Here is an 18887-nt window from a genome sequence, read left to right on the forward strand (position 1 = left end):
TCCTTCTCCAGGGGATCTTCCCCACCCAGGGATGGAACCCAGGTCTCCTGTGCGTCTCCTGCATTGCAGGCAGATTTTTTACCCGCCACTTATACACACATACCTATAAACAAATTAGGTATATAAATGAGAGACAGTAAGAGATTAACAACAATAATAAAATAGAATAATTATAACTATATACTGTAACAAAATTCACGTGAGTGTAGTGTCGCTTTCTCTCTTCTCCTTTCAAAATACGTTATTGTACAAATTGAAGGCCTTTTCCATCTTAGGTACTTACCACACAGCTGTCAAAACTTTTGCACTTTGAAGTGTGACAGCAAAACTAGAAAGAATTTTTCTCCTTTTTCACAATTTCAGAGATAGACGATTCATTCTTACTATAAATCTCAGCAACTTCAGTACCGAATTTTTTCTTTCCTTATTAAGTTGAGAATTTCCACCTTTTTGTTTAAAGGAAGCACTTTATGGCTTCTCTTTGATATATTCAAACTGCCTGTCACTAATCTTGAGTGCTGCAGTCATAATTAAGCAAAATAAGTTACTTGAATACAAGCACTGCAATATCACAAGAGCAAAGCTGATAACCGGGACAGTTACTAAGTGACAAACGAGTGGGATATGCTGGACAAAGGAATGATTCACATCTTGGGCAGGACAATGCGAGATTTTATCATGTTACTCATAAGAGCATGCAACTTAAAACTTATAAATTGTTAATTTCTGAAATTTTCTATCTAATATTTTTAAACCATAGCTCATCATAGGTAACTGAAACCACAGAAAGCAAAACCACAGATAAGGAGGGACTACTGCACACAAGTCACAAAGGAGGGGAAAAAACCTGTAGGTCATGTATTCTACATGAATAAAGAGCTCCTAGAAATTGGCACAGAGAAGGCAATGGCACCCTACTCCAGTACTCTTGCCTGGAAAATCCCATGGATAGAGGAGCCTGGTAGGCTGCAGTCCACGGGATCGCAAAGAGTCGGACACGACTGAGTGACTTCACTTTCACTTTTCACTTTCATGCACTGGAGAAGGAAATGGCAACCCACTCCAGTGTTCTTGCCTGGAGAATCCCAGGGATGGGGGACCCTGGTGGGCTGCCGTCTACGGGGTCGAACAGAGTCGAACACGACTGAAGCGACTTAGCAGCAGCAGCAGAAATTGGCAATAAGATAGCCCAATTTTAAAAATAAGTAAGACTTAGCCACGGGCTTCCCTTGTGGTCCAGCTAGTAAAGAATCTGCCTGCAATGCAAGAGACCTGGGTTTGATCCCTGAGTTAGATCCCCTGGAGAAGGGAAATGCTACCCACTCCAGTATTCTGGCCTGGAGAATTCCATGGACTATACCGCATACAGTCCTGGGATTGCAAAGAGTCAGACATGACTGAGAGACTCTCATTTCACTTCACTTCAGCCACTTTACAAAAGATGTGACAGTCAATAAACACATGAAAAGGTCCTCAATAGTATTACTCATCAGGAAAATGCAAATTAAAACCATAAAGAGAATTAAACTGTCAGTCCAAAAAAGGTAAGATGTCATTTTATACTATAAAGGTTTAAAAACAACAACAATGAAAAAAACCTTAATAATACTAAATAATGCTGAGGATATAAAGCAACTGGAACTCTCACAAATCACAGGTAGCAATGCGATATAGTTCAACCACTTTAGAAGTTTCTTATAATAGAAAACATGCAGCTACCCTATGACCTAGCAAATACGCCTCTAGGTATTTACCCCTCCCCCAGAAGAAAATACTTCCACAACTACTCAATTAAGAATATTCACAGCAGTCATATTCATAATGCCAACATCAGAGTGGATGTCTTGCTAGAAAGAAAAACTCAGAAAGAGGCACAAGAGAATTTTCCAGACAAAGTTCTAGATCCTGTTTTATACAGTGATTACATAGGTATATGTAACTGTCAAAACTTATGCAACTGATCTGTTTATGTTAATTACAAACTGACACATGATAAATACATACACTATGGCTCTATCTGTTCAGCAAATCAATAAACGATGGTTAAATAAACTATGGTATACCCATTACATTAAAATACTATGCAACCTGAAAAAGGGGGGGGGTGTCTCTTATGTATTATATTGAATGACCTCCAATTATAGAAAAAAGGAGAAGAAAAATATATATAACATATTTGTACAAGTGACTGAACACACACACAGAATATGTCAGAAAGAACCAACGAGTAACGTATCTCCAATTACATCTTTTACACACACACAAAATACTAAATATAACCTCAAGTTAAAAATAAACTTTTACCTATTTCAGAAGTTACCACCTGTAAACTGAAAAAGACTTTGCCACAGAAACAAAGTAGTAGGAAGGTAGTGAATAACTTCAGTAGGAAGCATTTACCATCCACTCATTCCTGGGGAGTAAGGAAGCAGGAGGAAGAAAAATTCCTAAAAGCCTACACTTAGCTCAAGTTTTGGTCATTCTCAACACAAACATACCAAACACTGGAAAATATTATTTTCCATTTTGTTACTAATACTATCCCTATACCTGGACTTATGCATATAAAATAATTCATTTAAAAACACTGTAAGCCAAAAAAAGGAATTGCTAAAACAGTAAATGCTAAATGCATTTTAACTATTCATCACTCAGATGGAAAAATCAATTAAGACTGCAGCAGTAAAATGTGGTAAGAAAGTCATGAAAAATATTTTAGCCAATATAGCTATAAAATTCATCAGACTAGAATTACCATAATTTTTTGTGCAGCTCTATGGAGCTAAGAAATCTTGCATATAGCAGCATTCACATACTTTAATGAGTACGTGCTAATATTTCTGTGTCCTTTCCCTCTTAAAAAAAAAAAAGAAAAATCAGTGTTTAGTTAATTTGAAAGTGCTGTAAGGTAAAAATAAAGTGAAACAGACCCAGAGCTTAGTAAATCTTCAAAGTGCTCACATATCTGCTTTTCCGAAACAGTTTTATACAAATGCCTTTCTCTCTCCTTAGATCATGGGTGCACAAAGTAGAAATTTCAACTAATGCATTTGAAACCCAGGTGTACACCCGCCACGAGGCACTGTGCTGGGTGCTATCCAGGAGAACACTTAACATTTTGAGTTTATTTTCAAGGACCTTAGACTCTAATAAGAACAGTAAAACAAAAGAATTAACTACTGAACAAGTCTGCAAATGATGAGTTTCAAAAAACTATGCAAACTAGCACTAAGAGAGGAGCCTCATGGAAGTCACTGATTTCAACTGGACAGATAAATGGCTTTCTGGATGAACTGGAATTGCAATGGACCTTTGATTTCAACGTATATCAAAGAAACCAAGATAGGCATTACATCACAATACACAGCAAAACTCTGGAATAGAAATGTCTTGTCATTAATCCTGTCTCTTATCATTTATTAGCCATGAATGAAGTATATTACTTAAACTTCCTAAGAGTCAATTTCTTCTTCATCTTTAAAATTGGGATAACAGAACCCAGCTCACACGCAATGAATGCACAAACGTTAGCAAATAGTAAGGACTCAATGAATGTTACCTTCTACATAACGTTGGGGGAAAAAGGTCAGTATAAACTGTGTGATAGGGAATCAGAATGTAAAGTTCAGCTTTTGTTGAAATTAAGACTTATAACGTAAAAAGTAGGAAGATATAAACTGGAAAGATAATTTGAAACAGACATTAGAGTTCTAAAAGTCAAGTTAAGAAGTATGCAATTGATTATTTAGAAGTGCTGAAGATTTTGATCACACAATACAATAAAAAAGCTGGGTATCCAGGCCAAAAGAACTCCAAACGAGAAAAAGACTGGAGATAGGGAGGTATGTTAGAAAGCAAACTGCAGTGGTTTAGATAAGGAGTGCAGGGTTCCCTACTGACCGCTGTCATTAGTAAGAATTATTAAAATAAAAAGACAGAACCCAATGACTAACTGAATTGGGGGAAAGGAATGGAGGGAGAAGCCAAAAAAATACAAGTGCAAGCCCAAATAATTTGGAAAAATGAAACGGAAATAAGTGAATATTTTATTTTCAGAAACATACAGTGGTTTGAAGTTCAGGTGAAAAGGATCAGGCACAGAGCTAGCAATCAGAGTTTCAGAGTATAAAACTTTGAAGCAATTAAGCCTAGACATACCTATGAGAAAAATAAATGCTTACAGGTACTCTTGAAAAAGCTCTAAAATTCAAATATGTATATGCAATATCCTGAGGAAGGGAGTCTTTAATCAAACTTTCAAAGCAACTACAACATACACACACATACACAGTTTTTAAAATCACTGGCACGTATTACAATAGAAACCATCCATAGGAATGAATGTGAATAAAGGGTCAGGAGTGGTAATGATTAAGAAAAAAGACTCAATGGGAACAGAACAAAGAAAAATACAATTCAAAGGCAGGAAAAGAGCTTAAGGAGATAGGACTGATTTGTGAGAAAGAGAACCAAAATATTAGGGATCTAAGTCATGAGAAGTTTAAAGAAAAAAAAAAAAGCAGCTATCAACACTGTCTAATGTCATACACAGAGGTCAAAGAACTAAAATTTCTATAAGTCTTTACATTTAATAAACAAACTCAATGGTAACACTGGGGTAAGCAATTTCGGTTGCACATGAGTATAAACTACTGTTAAGGCGTTAAGAAGTAAATGGTTGGGGACAAATGGGTGAAAAAGTAAAGGCTGACTACTATTGCAAGATTGAACAGTGACAGGAAAAGAAAGCTAGTGTGAAAACGACTAGAAGTAGGATTTAATTCTTTTTGTTTTTTGCTGAGCTTAAGGAATTAGAGACTGACTATACCCAAAAGGGTCTGCAGAAAATGAAAGATCAAAGGAGGGGAAGAGTAAATAAAATTCAGAAACAAAAAGATCACCTTTCAGTTCTCCCTATAAAACAAAAATATATTTTAATGTGGTGAGAAAGGTATAGTACTAAGTGTGGGTAAAGGAGAAATGACTACAAAACTCTAGGTTTCTGTCTTAGACTCTAAAGCACTGATAATCACAATGCCTAAGAACTTTGTTCCTTTACAATAGCAGCTACTGCTGCTGCTGCTGCTAAGTCGCTTCAGTCGTGTCAGACTCTGAGCAACCCCATGGACTGCAGCCCACCAAGCTCTTCCGTCCATGGGATTTTCCAGGCAAGAGTACTGGAGTGGGATGCCATTGCCTTCTCCACAATAGCAGCTACTACTACAAAAATCTAATAGTAAAAAAAAGTACACATACAGAGGCACACATAGAGGAGTAGGAAAGGATACACTGCATTATGTTGTAGTAAGCTAAGAACAAGGCTCCAGAGTCAAAACATTGAGTCTAAATCACTGTTCAGTCACACGTAAGATGTGTGACTCTGGGCAAGTATCTTAACTTCATGCTTCAGTACCTCAGGTGTCATCACTTGCAAAATGGAGGAGTATTTACCTCATAGAACTTGAAAGTAATACAAAGGTTTAACAATGTATACAAATGTTAACAGTAGCAATAATAGCAATGTAACCTGTGTTTAATCAAACTGGTATTTAAGATCAATACAGTGTAACTGTTGTACTTATATCTTCCTTATTACTGTAGCATCTGTGAACCTTATCAAATTTATTTGACTTGTCACAGCTGTTGTAATCTGGTCTGTTTTCTATGTTGTCAGCAGTAGATAATATAGCTTTAAAATATCTTGGACTTGAGAGCAGATAACTTATTTAATATGTTTTCCCCCGGTAACTGTTGCTAAAGAGTTAGGCATTAAATACCATATTTGTCTTAAACTTTAAGCTAAAAATTTGGTTAGATATAAAAGAGGAAGAAAAGGTCAAAATGAGTGAAAGAAACCTAAGTAGACTGAAATAATGCCTGCCTGTAAGACTGAGCTCCCCAGATTGCACAGCAGGTACTCTTTGTATTTCAGAACATTCCCTTTGGGTAAATGCTTTTTTCACTGCTTATATATATATATATATATATATATATATATATATATCTATCTCCTGGGAGTTGGGGGGAAGGGGCTGGGATCTTAAAAATATGTCTCATTTAATTCTTTCACCTACAGAAATAGGTATAATTCTTCCTATCATACTAACAAGGAAAAGGGAGGTTCACTTGCCTGTTGGCAGAGCTGAGAGATCTGAACACTGGTCTATGTGGACACAAAAATGTTTTCTTTCCACTACACAACAGTACCTCCACAGCACGACCTAGTAGCAGCACAAAATGAGGCATTCTGCTCTTCACTACTAAGTTCAACAAAACTTGGGCATGTCATTAAGTCTCTCTCAATTTTATTTTTGGAAAAACTAAGGGGTTTGATTGGAGAAGGCAATGGCACCCTACTCCAGCACTCTTGCCTGGAAAATCCCATGGACGGAGGAGCCTGATGGGCCGCAGTCCATGGGGTCGCTAAGAGTCGGACACAACCGAGCGACTTCACTTTCACTTTTCATTCTCATGCATTGGAGAAGGAAATGGCAACCCACTCCAGTGTTCTTGCCTGGAGAGTCCCAGGGACGGGGGAGCCTGGTGGGCTGCCGTCTACGGGGTTGCACAGAGTCGGACACAACTGAAGCAACTTAGCAGCAGCAGCAGCAAGGGGTTTGATTAGATCTTGAGGTTTCCCTTAAACTGAAAATAATCCATGATTTTATTAAATCACATTTAGTGATATGTAAACTCACAAAAAGTTTTAAAATACAGCAGAAAGTCTTTTGTTTAAAAAACAAAAAAACATCAAAAGAGAGCTTAATGTTATGAAAAAGAAATCAATGATACAGGAAAGACCAACATCTATTTTATTTTATTATAAGCATGTATGACTAAGCAAATGTTTTGGAGAACAAAAACATCAAGTATTTCAAGATGATAATTTTAACACATATATTTTCAATAAATTATGAAAAAGAAAACTTGGAATCCTGATATACCTACAGACCTTATAATCAAATAAAATACAGATTTACCAACTTCTATTTCATGTTGAAACTGCAACCAGGTTGACTCCCCACCCCATCCCCCCAAATGTCCATCTGAAAACTCTCCTCCCCCAAAAACCCTTCACTGGCTTCCCACTATCCTTCAATGACATCCCAAATCCTTAACATGACTCAACAGTCTCGTGCAATCTGGCTCCTGTCTCAGGAGCTATCTGCCGCTATGGTTCCCCTGGCTCTTTTTTTCACCTTTCCTTCCTTCATTATAGGGTCATCATACGATCTGCCATCAAAAACCTTGCTGTTACAACTCTCCATTCCCATCCTTTTGCCCCAACAAACTACTCATCCTTCCTTGTTGAGATGAAATACTGTCAGGCAACAAAAGTCTTTCCAGATGTTCCAGACATATATTTTCATAGCACTCTGGATTCATCATGCTCACCAGTCTTATAGTTACTTGTTTAACATCTGTCTTCCCTGGTAAACGATACGAAGATGGTCATTTCATGTCATGTTTCCTACCGTTTCACCCATATCTTAACACACTGCTTAGCACAGAGGACATTAAGTGCTCAATAAATACTTACTGAATTAATACATTTAAACTACAAGGCAGGTCCAAAACCATGAGATACTTTACTAGCACAAGTAAGTTAAAAGTTCTATACAAATTTCAAGTTCTATCTTCGTACGGTCCTGCCTCAAATAGATGCCTCAAATTTGGCCAAAAAAAAAAAGAAAAAGTCTCTTTAGATAATAAACACATCTTAAAGTTTCACAAAACCAAGGTTAGAAACCATAGGTCTTAAATAACTGGAATCAGCTTTAAAAGTCATCTAAAAGAATTCCCCTGAAGTGCAGTTAAAGGGACAGGAACTTGGATACGCGTTCAATTTTACCACAGCAGTGTACTTTACAAAAGGACCAATCCCAGCTCCTCCCACTGTCTAGGTTCTACAAGTAGTGCCTTATTCCAGCAGTGAAGACTGCAGGGCTACAGTCATCTGAGTATGCTACATGATATCTGAATGTGCTTTATTAAAACTACGAAAAAAAATTACAAGCAAACACACTAATCAGCTATAAATAATCTTCTCTTCAATAAGAAGAAAAAATGGTAATAAAACTAAGTAATTTGAGAACTGCAGGCTTATACAAGGGAATGCTGTTTTAACGCAAAACATTCTAAGTTTTCTGTTCACCTAACATTTACTGAGTGCTAATTACAAACCAGACAGTGTTCAAAGATTTTCTTAATACATATTCATTATTTCCTCCCTCTCACACACGAGGAAGCGGAGGCACTGAGCTAAGTTACTTACCCAATATCATACAGCAGGTGAGTGGCAGAGACAGAATTCAAAGGCAGCCATTCTGGCTCCACGGTCTCAACAACTATACTCTACTGCTGCCCACTCTCTCCAACCCATTGAAACAGGGCTTCTATCTGCACCATCCTGCTCCAGTGAAACTTTTCAACAAGTTCACCAATGACTTCTACCTTGCCAACATAAGGGCCCCTCTGTCTTCATTTTATCCATTATGCAGTATCCCACCAAGGTGACAACCTTCCTCTTTTGTTATACATCTCTTTCATTAGTGACATACATCCCACTTTTCTTCCAACCTCAGACCTGAACTCTCTTCTTTTCCTTATTTACACGTTCTTCCTCAGAAACTTCCCAGTCTCGTGACTTTAAATACTACCTGCATGAATGCAAGTATTTCCACTCTTGGCTTGAGTTCTAGACGCATACCCAACTACCTATTTCACATCTCACTTAGATGTATTTTAACAAACACTTTCTACTTACTGGTTAAAATTAACCACCCTTCTCCCCTCAAACTGTTCTCTCCAAGCCTCCTCAACCAACACACATTCAGTTGCTTAGACTAACTTCTTAGTCATCAGTCACCCTTGATCTTCCTTTCCCTTATCTCTCACATCCAATCCAGCAACAAGTCCCACCAGATCTATTTATTAAACATATTTGTCTCCACTCTCACTCTAACGCAAACATCTACAGCTTGGCCTACAACTTCCTTCAGCATGGTCCCCTTATTTCTATTCTTGATCCCATAATCTCTACAAAGTAGGCGGAGTTTTAAAACAAAGTCAATCTCTGCCTGCTTTAAATCATCTAATGTCTTCCCATTAGATTTCAAGTAAAATCTTAGCTCTTGACTACAGCCTAGAAGATTCTACATTATTTGGCCCCTTCCTACTTCTCCAGCTTCACAACTTTCCTTTTGTCCCCCCTTCACAAGATTCCCTGCAGCCACAACAGCCTTTCTCTTCCCCATCGAACCATGATCATTTCCGCTACAGGGCCTTTGCACTTGTCGTTCCTTCTGGAAGGAACATTGTCTTCCCAGACTTTCACACAGTTCCTTCTCCTCCTCAGGTGTTGCTGCACTGTCACCTCCTCTGGGAGGCCTTGTTGACACTATTTTCCATGATCTCTAGTATTACTGTCACGACTCTTTACTACCTGAAGTTAGCTTATTTACTTTTCTATTATGCCTTGTCGATTTTGGAATTTAAAAACTCTGGCCCCAATGCCTCCCACAGTACATAGAAGGCGTTTAATAAATCTATTAAATAAGTGGATATTCTGCATTGCACTTTAAATTGTTTATTGTAAATCAATTTTGATCAAAACACTTGGCCCATATTTTTTATGTATTAAAAGGTAAACCCTTAAAATTCAATTTTTCCAATCTAAGACATTTCAGCACTTCGAACCACCACCCCCAACACACACACACACACGAGTACACCTATAGGATTCTACTTAAAACTGCCAAACAGTCCATATGGTTAGATTGCATTTTCTTCCTCCAAGCGAACAAACGTGCAGAGATGAGAAAGGGAAATTTTACTGGGCACCTTAGCACCTGTTACATTTTCAATCAGTTAAGAGCCAGACAGCACATGGTAGACACGGCCTTTCTTTCAGAGACGGTATTTAGGTAAAACATGAGTGGGCTGGGCGAGAACTGTTCTACATCCCTAAAAAGAGCTGTTCACTTTATTTAAAAAAAAGCTAAGTAAAACAGTCTACTGAACAGATCATGCACGAGTTCGCCAAAAGAAACCGACATGGGGGCCCTCGACAAATAACGAGTTGTGTGTTTAGGCTGGGGTCGGTCTACAAATAACGGGAAAACAACAGGAGAGCCATCGGTTTAAAAACCAACTCAGCGATGAGGTAAATCAGCTCAGGCTCCCAGGCGTATTCTGAACCTGGGAACGAAGGTGGCGGAGGAGGCGAAAACACAGAGCCTGGGACCTCAGTTCACCGCTTCGGCCTCCACCGCAGGCACTTAAGGCAACTGGGAGTCCACCTATCTCCCCCTTCCATCCCTGCAAGTAAAATAGCTCCCGAATACTCACATGGGCTCGAGAGTCTTGCTGAGCCAGGACTTGAGTGCCTCGAAGTTTTCAATGATCATTTTAGAAACCATCCACAGCGGCCCCGAGGCCCGTCACACTCCTCCGCCCGCCCAGGTCGCGGCCGCTACAGCCGCCGCTGCCCCCGCCCCCTACTCCGCGCGCCGCCCGCGTGGGCCGCGGTGGGAGGCGCCGGTGGCAGGTTCCCGCGAGCCCGGATCGGCGAACAGCTCCGCGGGGACCGCCGTAGGCCGCGAGTCCACGGGGTGCCAAGGGCTCCCCCTCCCCGGACCCCGGCCCCGGCTGAGGCAGCAACGGTTTGCCCGGGCCCTCCCCCTTCCCTCCACCCCAGCCAATCTTCCTGGACCAGAGCGCGACACGCGCCTAAACACGGGCTTGCCCTCAGCCCTGAAACCAGGTGCTTGCTAGCAACGCAGAAGAGGAAAAAGTGAAGAAAGCGAAAACGAAGGGCAGCTGAATGGGAACGATTCGGGGGGTCTTCCCGGCTCCCAGCACCCCCAAGAAGATGGCTGCCGATAAATCTCGCGAGAATTGATGAAATCTCGCGGTGACTCCCGGAGCCTGCTGGGAAGAGACGTAAGTTGTGTTTTTTTTTTTTTTTTTCCCCGGAGTGCACGCTGGGCAAGTGTGGCGAGTCTTGCTTATTTGCCTGGCTTGTGGGCCTTGTGCTTTTCCACGCTTTGGTCTTGCTAAGGGGTAAAGACTTTATTTCTTTACTAGGAGGGAAAGGCTGTTGACTTCAGAATCAGCAGGAACTTCAGCAGCTCGAACTCTATACCAGACGGCGTGGCCCATCGGCTGGAACGACACTGCTACTGGAGCGCTTTCTTGAGAGCATCCGCTCGGATGTGTTGGGACACAGGCGATCAGGGGGTTACAGGTGTGCTGCGCTGTGCTGCCTCCTCCTTTTTTTCCCAGGGTTCTGCAGTACTGTATTCTGGATATGCTGTGCTGTGGACAAGATTGGGAAGAACGGGATGGTCTCATCTAACGCACTGAGACCTCCGGAGGCTTAGTTTTGTCCAAAATTACTTGATTTATGGCAAAACACTATTGATATACTAATGACCTAGGGATTCCTCCAGCCCTTAGTTCTCAAGTAGTTTGTTATTATCCAAAACTTTCAGACTTAAAACCCCTAGCTAGAAATAAGGGAAGTATTTGTTGTGTTTTTAATTCTATTTAGAACTGATTCAACCAATTCTGTCCATTTAGAACTGATTCAACCAATTCTGTCCATTTAGAACTGATTCAACCCCAGATAGGGAAATGACATAGCATCAAAAGAGAGAGCCTTTCTATCAGCATCATAAACAAATTACCTTCATTTCTCCTGAGTGTTTAGATAAATTTGATTCCTGCCTCAATTGTTCTATTCGCTGTTACTTACTTCCATTAAGGTACTAGGTGGAACTTTACAAACTGTTTACTGCCTGTAAACTATAATGAATTAAAAATAATTCACAATATAAAGACACTTAAAGTAGATCAGTAAAAAGCTTTTTATGGCAGACACAATGGTAGACTAAATTGTTAAGAACTCTGAGTTTGTAATTTTCTAAAGTGTTCCTTAAGCAATAAGTGGAAAAGATTTGATCAAGTAAGAAAATCAAGACATTTGTAAAATACAGCATGAAAAGTATTTTGCAAATTAGAAGCCAGCTTTTGATTAACCAGAGTGTTGATGAAAGTGATTTAGCCAGATGAAGCAAGCTGAATGCAAAGTGGCAATTATTGTGTGTTTCCACTTACATGAGGTACCTAGAGTAGGCAAACCCCTAGAGACAGAAAAATAGAATGTTAGTTGCCAGGAGCAAGAGGGACAGGGGAGAATGTGAAATTATTTTTTAATGAGTAAAGAATTTCAGTTTGGAATGGCAAAAAGGTTCTCGAGATAGGTGGTGTTGATGGTCACACAACAGTGTGAATTGTGAGTTCAGTTCAGTTCTGTCGTTCAGTCGTGTCCAACTCTTCGGGATCCCATGGACTGCAGCACGCCAGGCTTCCCTGTCCATTACCAACTCCTGGAGCTTGTTCAAACTCATGTCCATTGAGTCTGATGCCATCCAACCATCTCATCCTCTGTCGTCCCCTTCTCCCACCTTCAAGCATCAGGGTCTTTTCAATTGAGTCAGTTCTTCGCATCAGATGGCCAAAGTATTTCAGTTTCAGATTCAGCATCAGTCCTTCCAATGAATATTCAGGACTGATTTCCTTTAGGATTGAGTGATTTGATATCCTTGCAGTCCAAGGGACTTTCAAGAGTCTTCCCCAACACCACAATTAGAAAGCATCAATTTTTCAGTAATGAGTATTCTTTATGGTCCAACTCTCACTCCATTCATGACTGCTGGAAAAACCATAGCTTTAACTAGACAGACCTTTGCTGGCGAAGGAATGTCTCTGCTTGTTAATATGCTGTCTAGGTTGGTCATAGCATTTCTTCCAAGGAGCAAGCGTCTTTTAATTTCATGGCTGCAGTCACCATCTGCAGTGATTTTGGAGCCCAAGAAAATAAAGTCTGTCCTTGTTTCCATTGTTTCCTCATCTATTTGCCATGGAGTGATAGGACCAGATGCCATGGTCTTCATTTTTTGAATGTTGAGTTTTAAGCCAGCTTCTGCTTCTCCTCTTTCACTTTTATCAAGAGGCTCTTTAGTTCCTCTTGAATTGTGAACTGTTCACTTAAAAATGGTTAAAATGATAATTTTTTAATATTTGCCACAATAAAAAATGATTTGTAAATTTAATATTGCTAGGGAAAATTGCTAGGGTAAAATCCCAATTGTTTAGTCTGTTGTTTAGTAGCCTTGCCACAGGCTGACTCCACCAGTGTTTTCAATCTCATCACCAACTGTTGAGTCTTCTGTTAAATGCTATATACTCCTGGCAAACTGATTATTCACTGTTCAGGGAATGCTTCCACTTAACTTCTTTCTCTGGCTACCCAAACCTTGCCCACCCTTCTCTTTCGATTATCACTGCTGCTATTATTTTTGATCCTTCTCTTATTTTTCCTAAACAATAGTAACAGCCTTTTAATTTCTCTGCCCTTAGCTGCCCTCATATCAATCCAGCTTCAATGCCTTCATCGCCATTACTTTTAATAGCAATCTTTGTAAAATGTGGATTTAATCATGTCACTTCCCTGCTTAAAATCTGTCTCAACTTCCACATTGTCTTCAGGATAAAAATCTAAAATTCATAAATATTTATAAAAGACCTCTTATAGTCAAACCCTTCTTATATGCCTTAGAAACTTCTTTCACTGCTTTTCAGTCTTTGCTCCAGCCATCCAACTATTTCATGTTCCTTGAAAAAAGTTGTGTTCTCTCACTAAAGTGATCCATTGCAAAATGTTTCCCTCCCTTGCACTTGAACCCTACTCATCCATCAAAATTCAGGGCATACAGCAAGCATCACCTTTAGAAAACCACCCTTGACCTCCCTGCTCTAAAGCAGGAATCCGTCTTAGGCTTGATCACATCAGCCTGTACTTCTGTCTATTGTAACAGTCATTGCTTTATTTTTGCAATTATCTGATTATCTGTTCATTAGTAGACTAGGTTTTCAATCTTCTATTCCATCTCCAGCCCTTGATATATACAGTCAGTTCTCAATTTGTTAAATTAATCAGTTACAGCCTTGCTACTTCCATGAAACCTTCCTCTAAACAGTTACAGTGCTTGTTGCAGTAACTTATAGTGCTTGTTACTGCTCCACAAGGAGTCATCAGTGCTTCCTAGCATGATTCTCTTTCTTAACCACTGTTTATCCCTCATCAGTTCAGTGCTTCATCTTTGGCTTTGTCTTCTAATTAGCTAATTAGCTAATTCATAGTTAGCTAATATAATAATCAGTGCAACTGAGAAAAGACTAAAACAACCGCCATAGACTACTTTCTCTATTCAGTAACAACACTTCCAGTATTAGGTTACCTACTTCACATTTTCCAGCACACCGTGTTCCTTCAAAGCCCTGTGACTTTGTTAGTGCTGTTCCTTTTGCTTAGAATGACTCCTCACTGCTGAAATACCAGGTAGCTGAGGCAAATGTTGCCTGGTTCTTACCTGTAGTGTGTGTGTGTGTGTGTGTGTGTGTGTGTGTGTGTGTGTGTGAGTCGCTCAGGTGTGTCCGACTTTTTGCGACCCCAAGGACTATAGCCCACCAGGTTTCTCTGTCCATGGGATTCACTGGGCAAGATTACTGGAGTGGATTGTCGTTCCCCTCTCCAGAGGATCTTCCCAACCCAGAGATCAAACCCTGGTCTCCTGCATTGCAGGCAGTTTCTTTACCATTTGAGCTACAGGAAAGTCCTGTAGAATAGGAGTTAAAACAGTATAAAAAATAGACAGTTTTTCTTCTGTCTGCCTAATTAGAATATGAGTTCTTTAAGAGGACTCATAATCTAGGACTAGGACTCAAGTTTATTCCTCTCTGTTCTTTCTGCACTTAGCATAGTGTCTGGAACTCAAAACTGTTGAAGGATATAGGAAGGAAGTAGAGCAGGGGAAATATTTTTGATAGGTAGGTCATAATGATATATCTCCTGGTAGACTTGCATCTCCTTATAATTTACTTAACTGCCCTGATCCTAGGAATAGTCTCTGGAGTATACTTAACTCCTCCTTAGGTTCATCTAGTTCTCTCCCAGCTGATGGAGACAGTCTTATTATCAGTGGTGCTTCAGGAGTTTTGCTTAAAAACTTAGCCTGTGTTTCACCATCACAAAGATTTTCTGTATTTTTTTCTTCTATTTCTTTTATATTCATTACTTTTTACAGAGAATCACTTTTAGATGTTTATTCTGTCTGGAATACATTTCTTTATTTGACGTACTGTGGGGATCTAGCCTATTTTTTCTTCACACAGCAAGCCAGTTTTTGTCTGTGATTCTACTCAACAGTCTCTCCCTTCCCCATCGATTTTTGATGCCACCTTTATCATATACGCATATTTCCATTTATGTATAACTCTGGTTCTGACCTCTTCTTCAGTTGGTCTGTGTCCATGACTGTGCCAGTTCCTGGAGAAGGAAACAGCAACCCACTCCAGTGTTCTTGCCTAGAGAATCCCAGGGACGGGGGAGCCTGGTGGGCTGCCGTCTATGGGGTCGCACAGAGTCGGACACGACTGAAGCAACTTAGCAGCAGCAGCAGCATGCCAGTTCCATGTTGTCTTTATAGACTATCTTACTGCGTAACAGGGAAAATCCTTCCCCTTTGCACTTCTCTTTCAAATTTGACTTAGACTTAGCTAAACGTGAACTCTTGGTCTTCCAAATACTTCTTAGAGCAAGATTATTGAGCTTAGCAAAAAAGAAAAAAAATCCTTCATTGAATTTATTGAGTAATTTGGGTTGGCATTCTGTGTGAGGCAGTCACAGAGGTACGTTGCTCAGATCTGCCTTTGAGAAAGGACTCACACCCAACTGCAAGGCATGTAGTTAGCTGACATTCTTCAGTTAATTTCTTCTGGATTCACCTCAGCTTTCAAGCTGAAATTACACTATTCTCAGGACTACCTCTCTCTCCCATGCCCATCCTCAGCTAAAGACAGTAAGGTGTAGGATAAGGACATATTCAACATTAGGATGCCAGGGGCTTTGTCAGTCCTGCATGGCAGTCTGATGACTCCCCTGCCCAATACAACTGCCTCCCTTTCTCTTTCACAAACGCTATTCTCCAATAAACCTTTTGTACTTCTACCTCTGTCTCAACATCTACTTTCCAGAGAACCTAACCTATGACACAAATCATCCAATTCATTCTACTTTTATAATTTTTTTAAAAATTATAGTTAATCCAACCATCCCTTCTGGCCCAATAACTTCTTTGAAACCATCCCTAGCCACCTTAATTTAATATGATCTCTCCCAGGACGAATCGTTTACATTCTAACAAGCATTTTTCTTACCATGGTCATCATTGATTTAGCCCCTATCATTTTATTTTTTACTGCACACGCACTTTAGCCTCTATGGCCTCTTTAGTACTCTGTTTCATCAGTTGCTTCCTTATCTCCCATTTCCACTCTTGTGCTCTATTGAGTCTTTCCAACTTGTCACTCGACAAATGTTTACTGAAGGTCTGCTCAGTTTCAGATATACTACTACTCTTTACTGACAATACAGTGATGAACAAACAGGTATGGTATCTGCTCATGAAGCTTATAGCCAGACTTCAAAAGGGAGACATTTAATGGAAAGTCATATAGGAAAAAAATGTTAATGTTTATAATTAAATTTTAAACTTTAATACAAACTATTTAGGTATTCTGAAAGAGAACATATGAATCATTATAATAGTATAGACTGAAAAGACTCAAGAATAGCTTCTCTTAGGACGTAGTGTTTAAATGGTTAAGAAAGGGAATAATGAGTAGAAGCTAGCCATGTGAAACAAAATAGAGACAGGAACATTCAAGGCAGACATGATAGCTTGTGGGATGGTCCTGAAATAAGGATGAGCTGGATCTGAAAGGAAGACAGAGAAGTGGGAGGGTATCAAGTTAGGGGGAAACATGGTGTATAGGTTAAGTTAGGTAAACAAGGGCCATGTTAAGATTTTTGAACTAGATTTTATATAAAATCTGATGTACAGTCATTGAAATTTTTTCCATATGACAGGATGAATTAAACACACGAACAAACACACACATGCATACTTCTTTTAAAAGTGAAAGCCTAATTAAATTTGGGACTTTTTCAGTAAAAGCAGAAGGGAGGCAAATCACTTTTAACATAATATTAGCAGGATTTTTATTTCCGTCTAAGTGATTAAGAGCATGTTAATAAAGGGAATACAGTTTTCTCATCTTGAGATTAGACACTAATAACTTGGAAAGAAAAATAATGCTTGCTGTGGTGAGGTATATCCTTAGGTAATTTAAAAGAAAACGCTTCAGCAATTGCTAACGGTGTGAACTGGGATTAGAGGACATTCTATCATTTCCCTTAATAAGTTCAGAGCACTTCTAGTAAAACAGTTTGTGAGACAATCTCCAGTTCTTCAGTGGACTCCATTTATACCTATAATTGCTTATAATGACTGCATAGAGCAGTACTTTTGTGAAAGGGACCCAAAACAGTACAGAATAAGAGGACCAGGAGTCGTGCTATGAATGCACTGAAATTTTTTATTTTATTCCGTGTAAGGAGAGAAAAAGGGGTTCCCTGGTAGCACAACTGGTAAAGAATCCACCTACAATGCAGGGGACCCCTGTTCGATTCCTGGGTTGGGAAGATCCCCTGGAGGAGGAATAGGTTACCCCTCCAGTATTCTTGGGCTTCTCTGGTGGTTCAGATGGTAAAGAATCCATGTGCAATATGGGAGACCCAGGTTTTGGGTCCCTGAATTGGGAAGATCCCCTGGAGAAAAGCATGGCCACCCACTCCAGTATTCTTGCCTGGAGAATCCCAACAGATAGAGGAACCTGATGGGCTACAGTCCATGGGGTCAAAAAGAGTCAGACACAACTGATCGACTAAGCACAGCACAGCAGCACAAGGAGAAACAAAATCCTTAGGCTGAAAAAAAAAACAACAATACTTTCCAATAAAAATATGCAAGCCACATACATAATTTTGTAGTGGCCTCATTTTCAAAAGTTAAAAAAAAGGTGAAATTAATTTTAATAATATATTTTGTCCACATATCCATAGTATTATCATTTCATTGTGCAATTAATATAAAAATGGTTGATATATTTTACTTTGTTGTTGTTATTAAGTCTTTGAAATTCAATGTATATTTTTCCATCTACATCACATCTCAGTTCAGACAAACTGCATCACACGTGCTCAATAGCCACACATCACTAGTGACTTTGGTCCTGGACAGGGCAGCTTGCAAACTTCGGAGGGTGCCTCTTGTGGGCATTTGATTGTACCTGAGGACTGTTGTTTCAGTGTTATTAGTCGTTTCCCTCTGCTCAGATTCCAGCCCCCAGTAAGAGTGGGCTTGAATTTCAAAAGCCCTAAATAAGGTTCTGCATGGTTACTTTTGTAATAGACAGTTTTATCCTAAGACTTCTAAGGAAATGAGAACAAAATGTAGAGGTGAACCTTCTTCAAAAGACTTTATTCCTCCCCTCTCTTCTATTAGCCATAGTGTAAGAGAGACAAGGGGAAGACGGGGTACATAGAGTTTTCTTCTGATTCTTAGCTTGAAGGACAAAGATACCTCCACAATGAATGTTGGTTTAAAAAAAAAAAAAACAATGGAATAAAATGATATGACAGAGTCCTGCAGAAGATTTCTAAGGACCATATGGATATAAGCATGTAAATACCTACTTCTCATGGAACACCAAAGTGAAGTTTGTGAATCTGCTTTGCTTTCTCTTGGGGTGGTTTTCTTGAGGTCTTTTTCCTTACAATAGCTAATGGGATATCCTATGTAGCACAAAAGATGAAAGGAACCCTGGGGATCTTGGCTCTCAGTGTAAGCTGTCAGACTCACTCAAGCTATGGTTTTTGTTCACCAGTGTTCATTTCTTCAATGAATGCATACTGAGAG

The 18887-nt window shown here is 39.6% G+C and overlaps 1 protein-coding gene and 1 long non-coding RNA gene across 17 annotated transcripts in view; one reads left to right on the plus strand and one right to left on the minus strand.

Annotated features, from left to right (window-relative positions):
* Nucleotides 1–10625, minus strand: part of RBM26 (RNA binding motif protein 26) — an 81379-nt gene extending 70754 nt beyond the window's left edge. For 5 of the 15 annotated variants that reach the window (XM_070380644.1, XM_070380639.1, XM_070380638.1 and 2 more), the window contains exon 1: nucleotides 10351–10624. In XM_070380644.1, the coding sequence (XP_070236745.1) occupies nucleotides 10351–10421 (71 nt within the window). In that variant the 5' untranslated portion in view covers nucleotides 10422–10624. Of the gene's footprint in view, nucleotides 1–10350 lie in introns of all 15 variants that reach the window. The other 10 variants (XM_070380640.1, XM_070380643.1, XM_070380642.1 and 7 more) reach the window with 6 other exon arrangements.
* A 186-nt stretch (nucleotides 10626–10811) lies between these two features.
* LOC138990212 (uncharacterized) overlaps nucleotides 10812–18887 on the plus strand; it is a 44554-nt gene continuing 36478 nt past the window's right edge. For both annotated transcript variants that reach the window (XR_011466332.1, XR_011466331.1), the window contains exons 1-2: nucleotides 10812–10944; nucleotides 11089–11248. This is a non-coding gene — a long non-coding RNA (uncharacterized lncRNA). The remainder of the gene's footprint in view (nucleotides 10945–11088; nucleotides 11249–18887) is intronic.

Source organism: Bos mutus, chromosome 12 (assembly GCF_027580195.1).
Source record: "Bos mutus isolate GX-2022 chromosome 12, NWIPB_WYAK_1.1, whole genome shotgun sequence".
In the NCBI taxonomy this organism is placed as follows: domain Eukaryota; kingdom Metazoa; phylum Chordata; class Mammalia; order Artiodactyla; family Bovidae; genus Bos; species Bos mutus.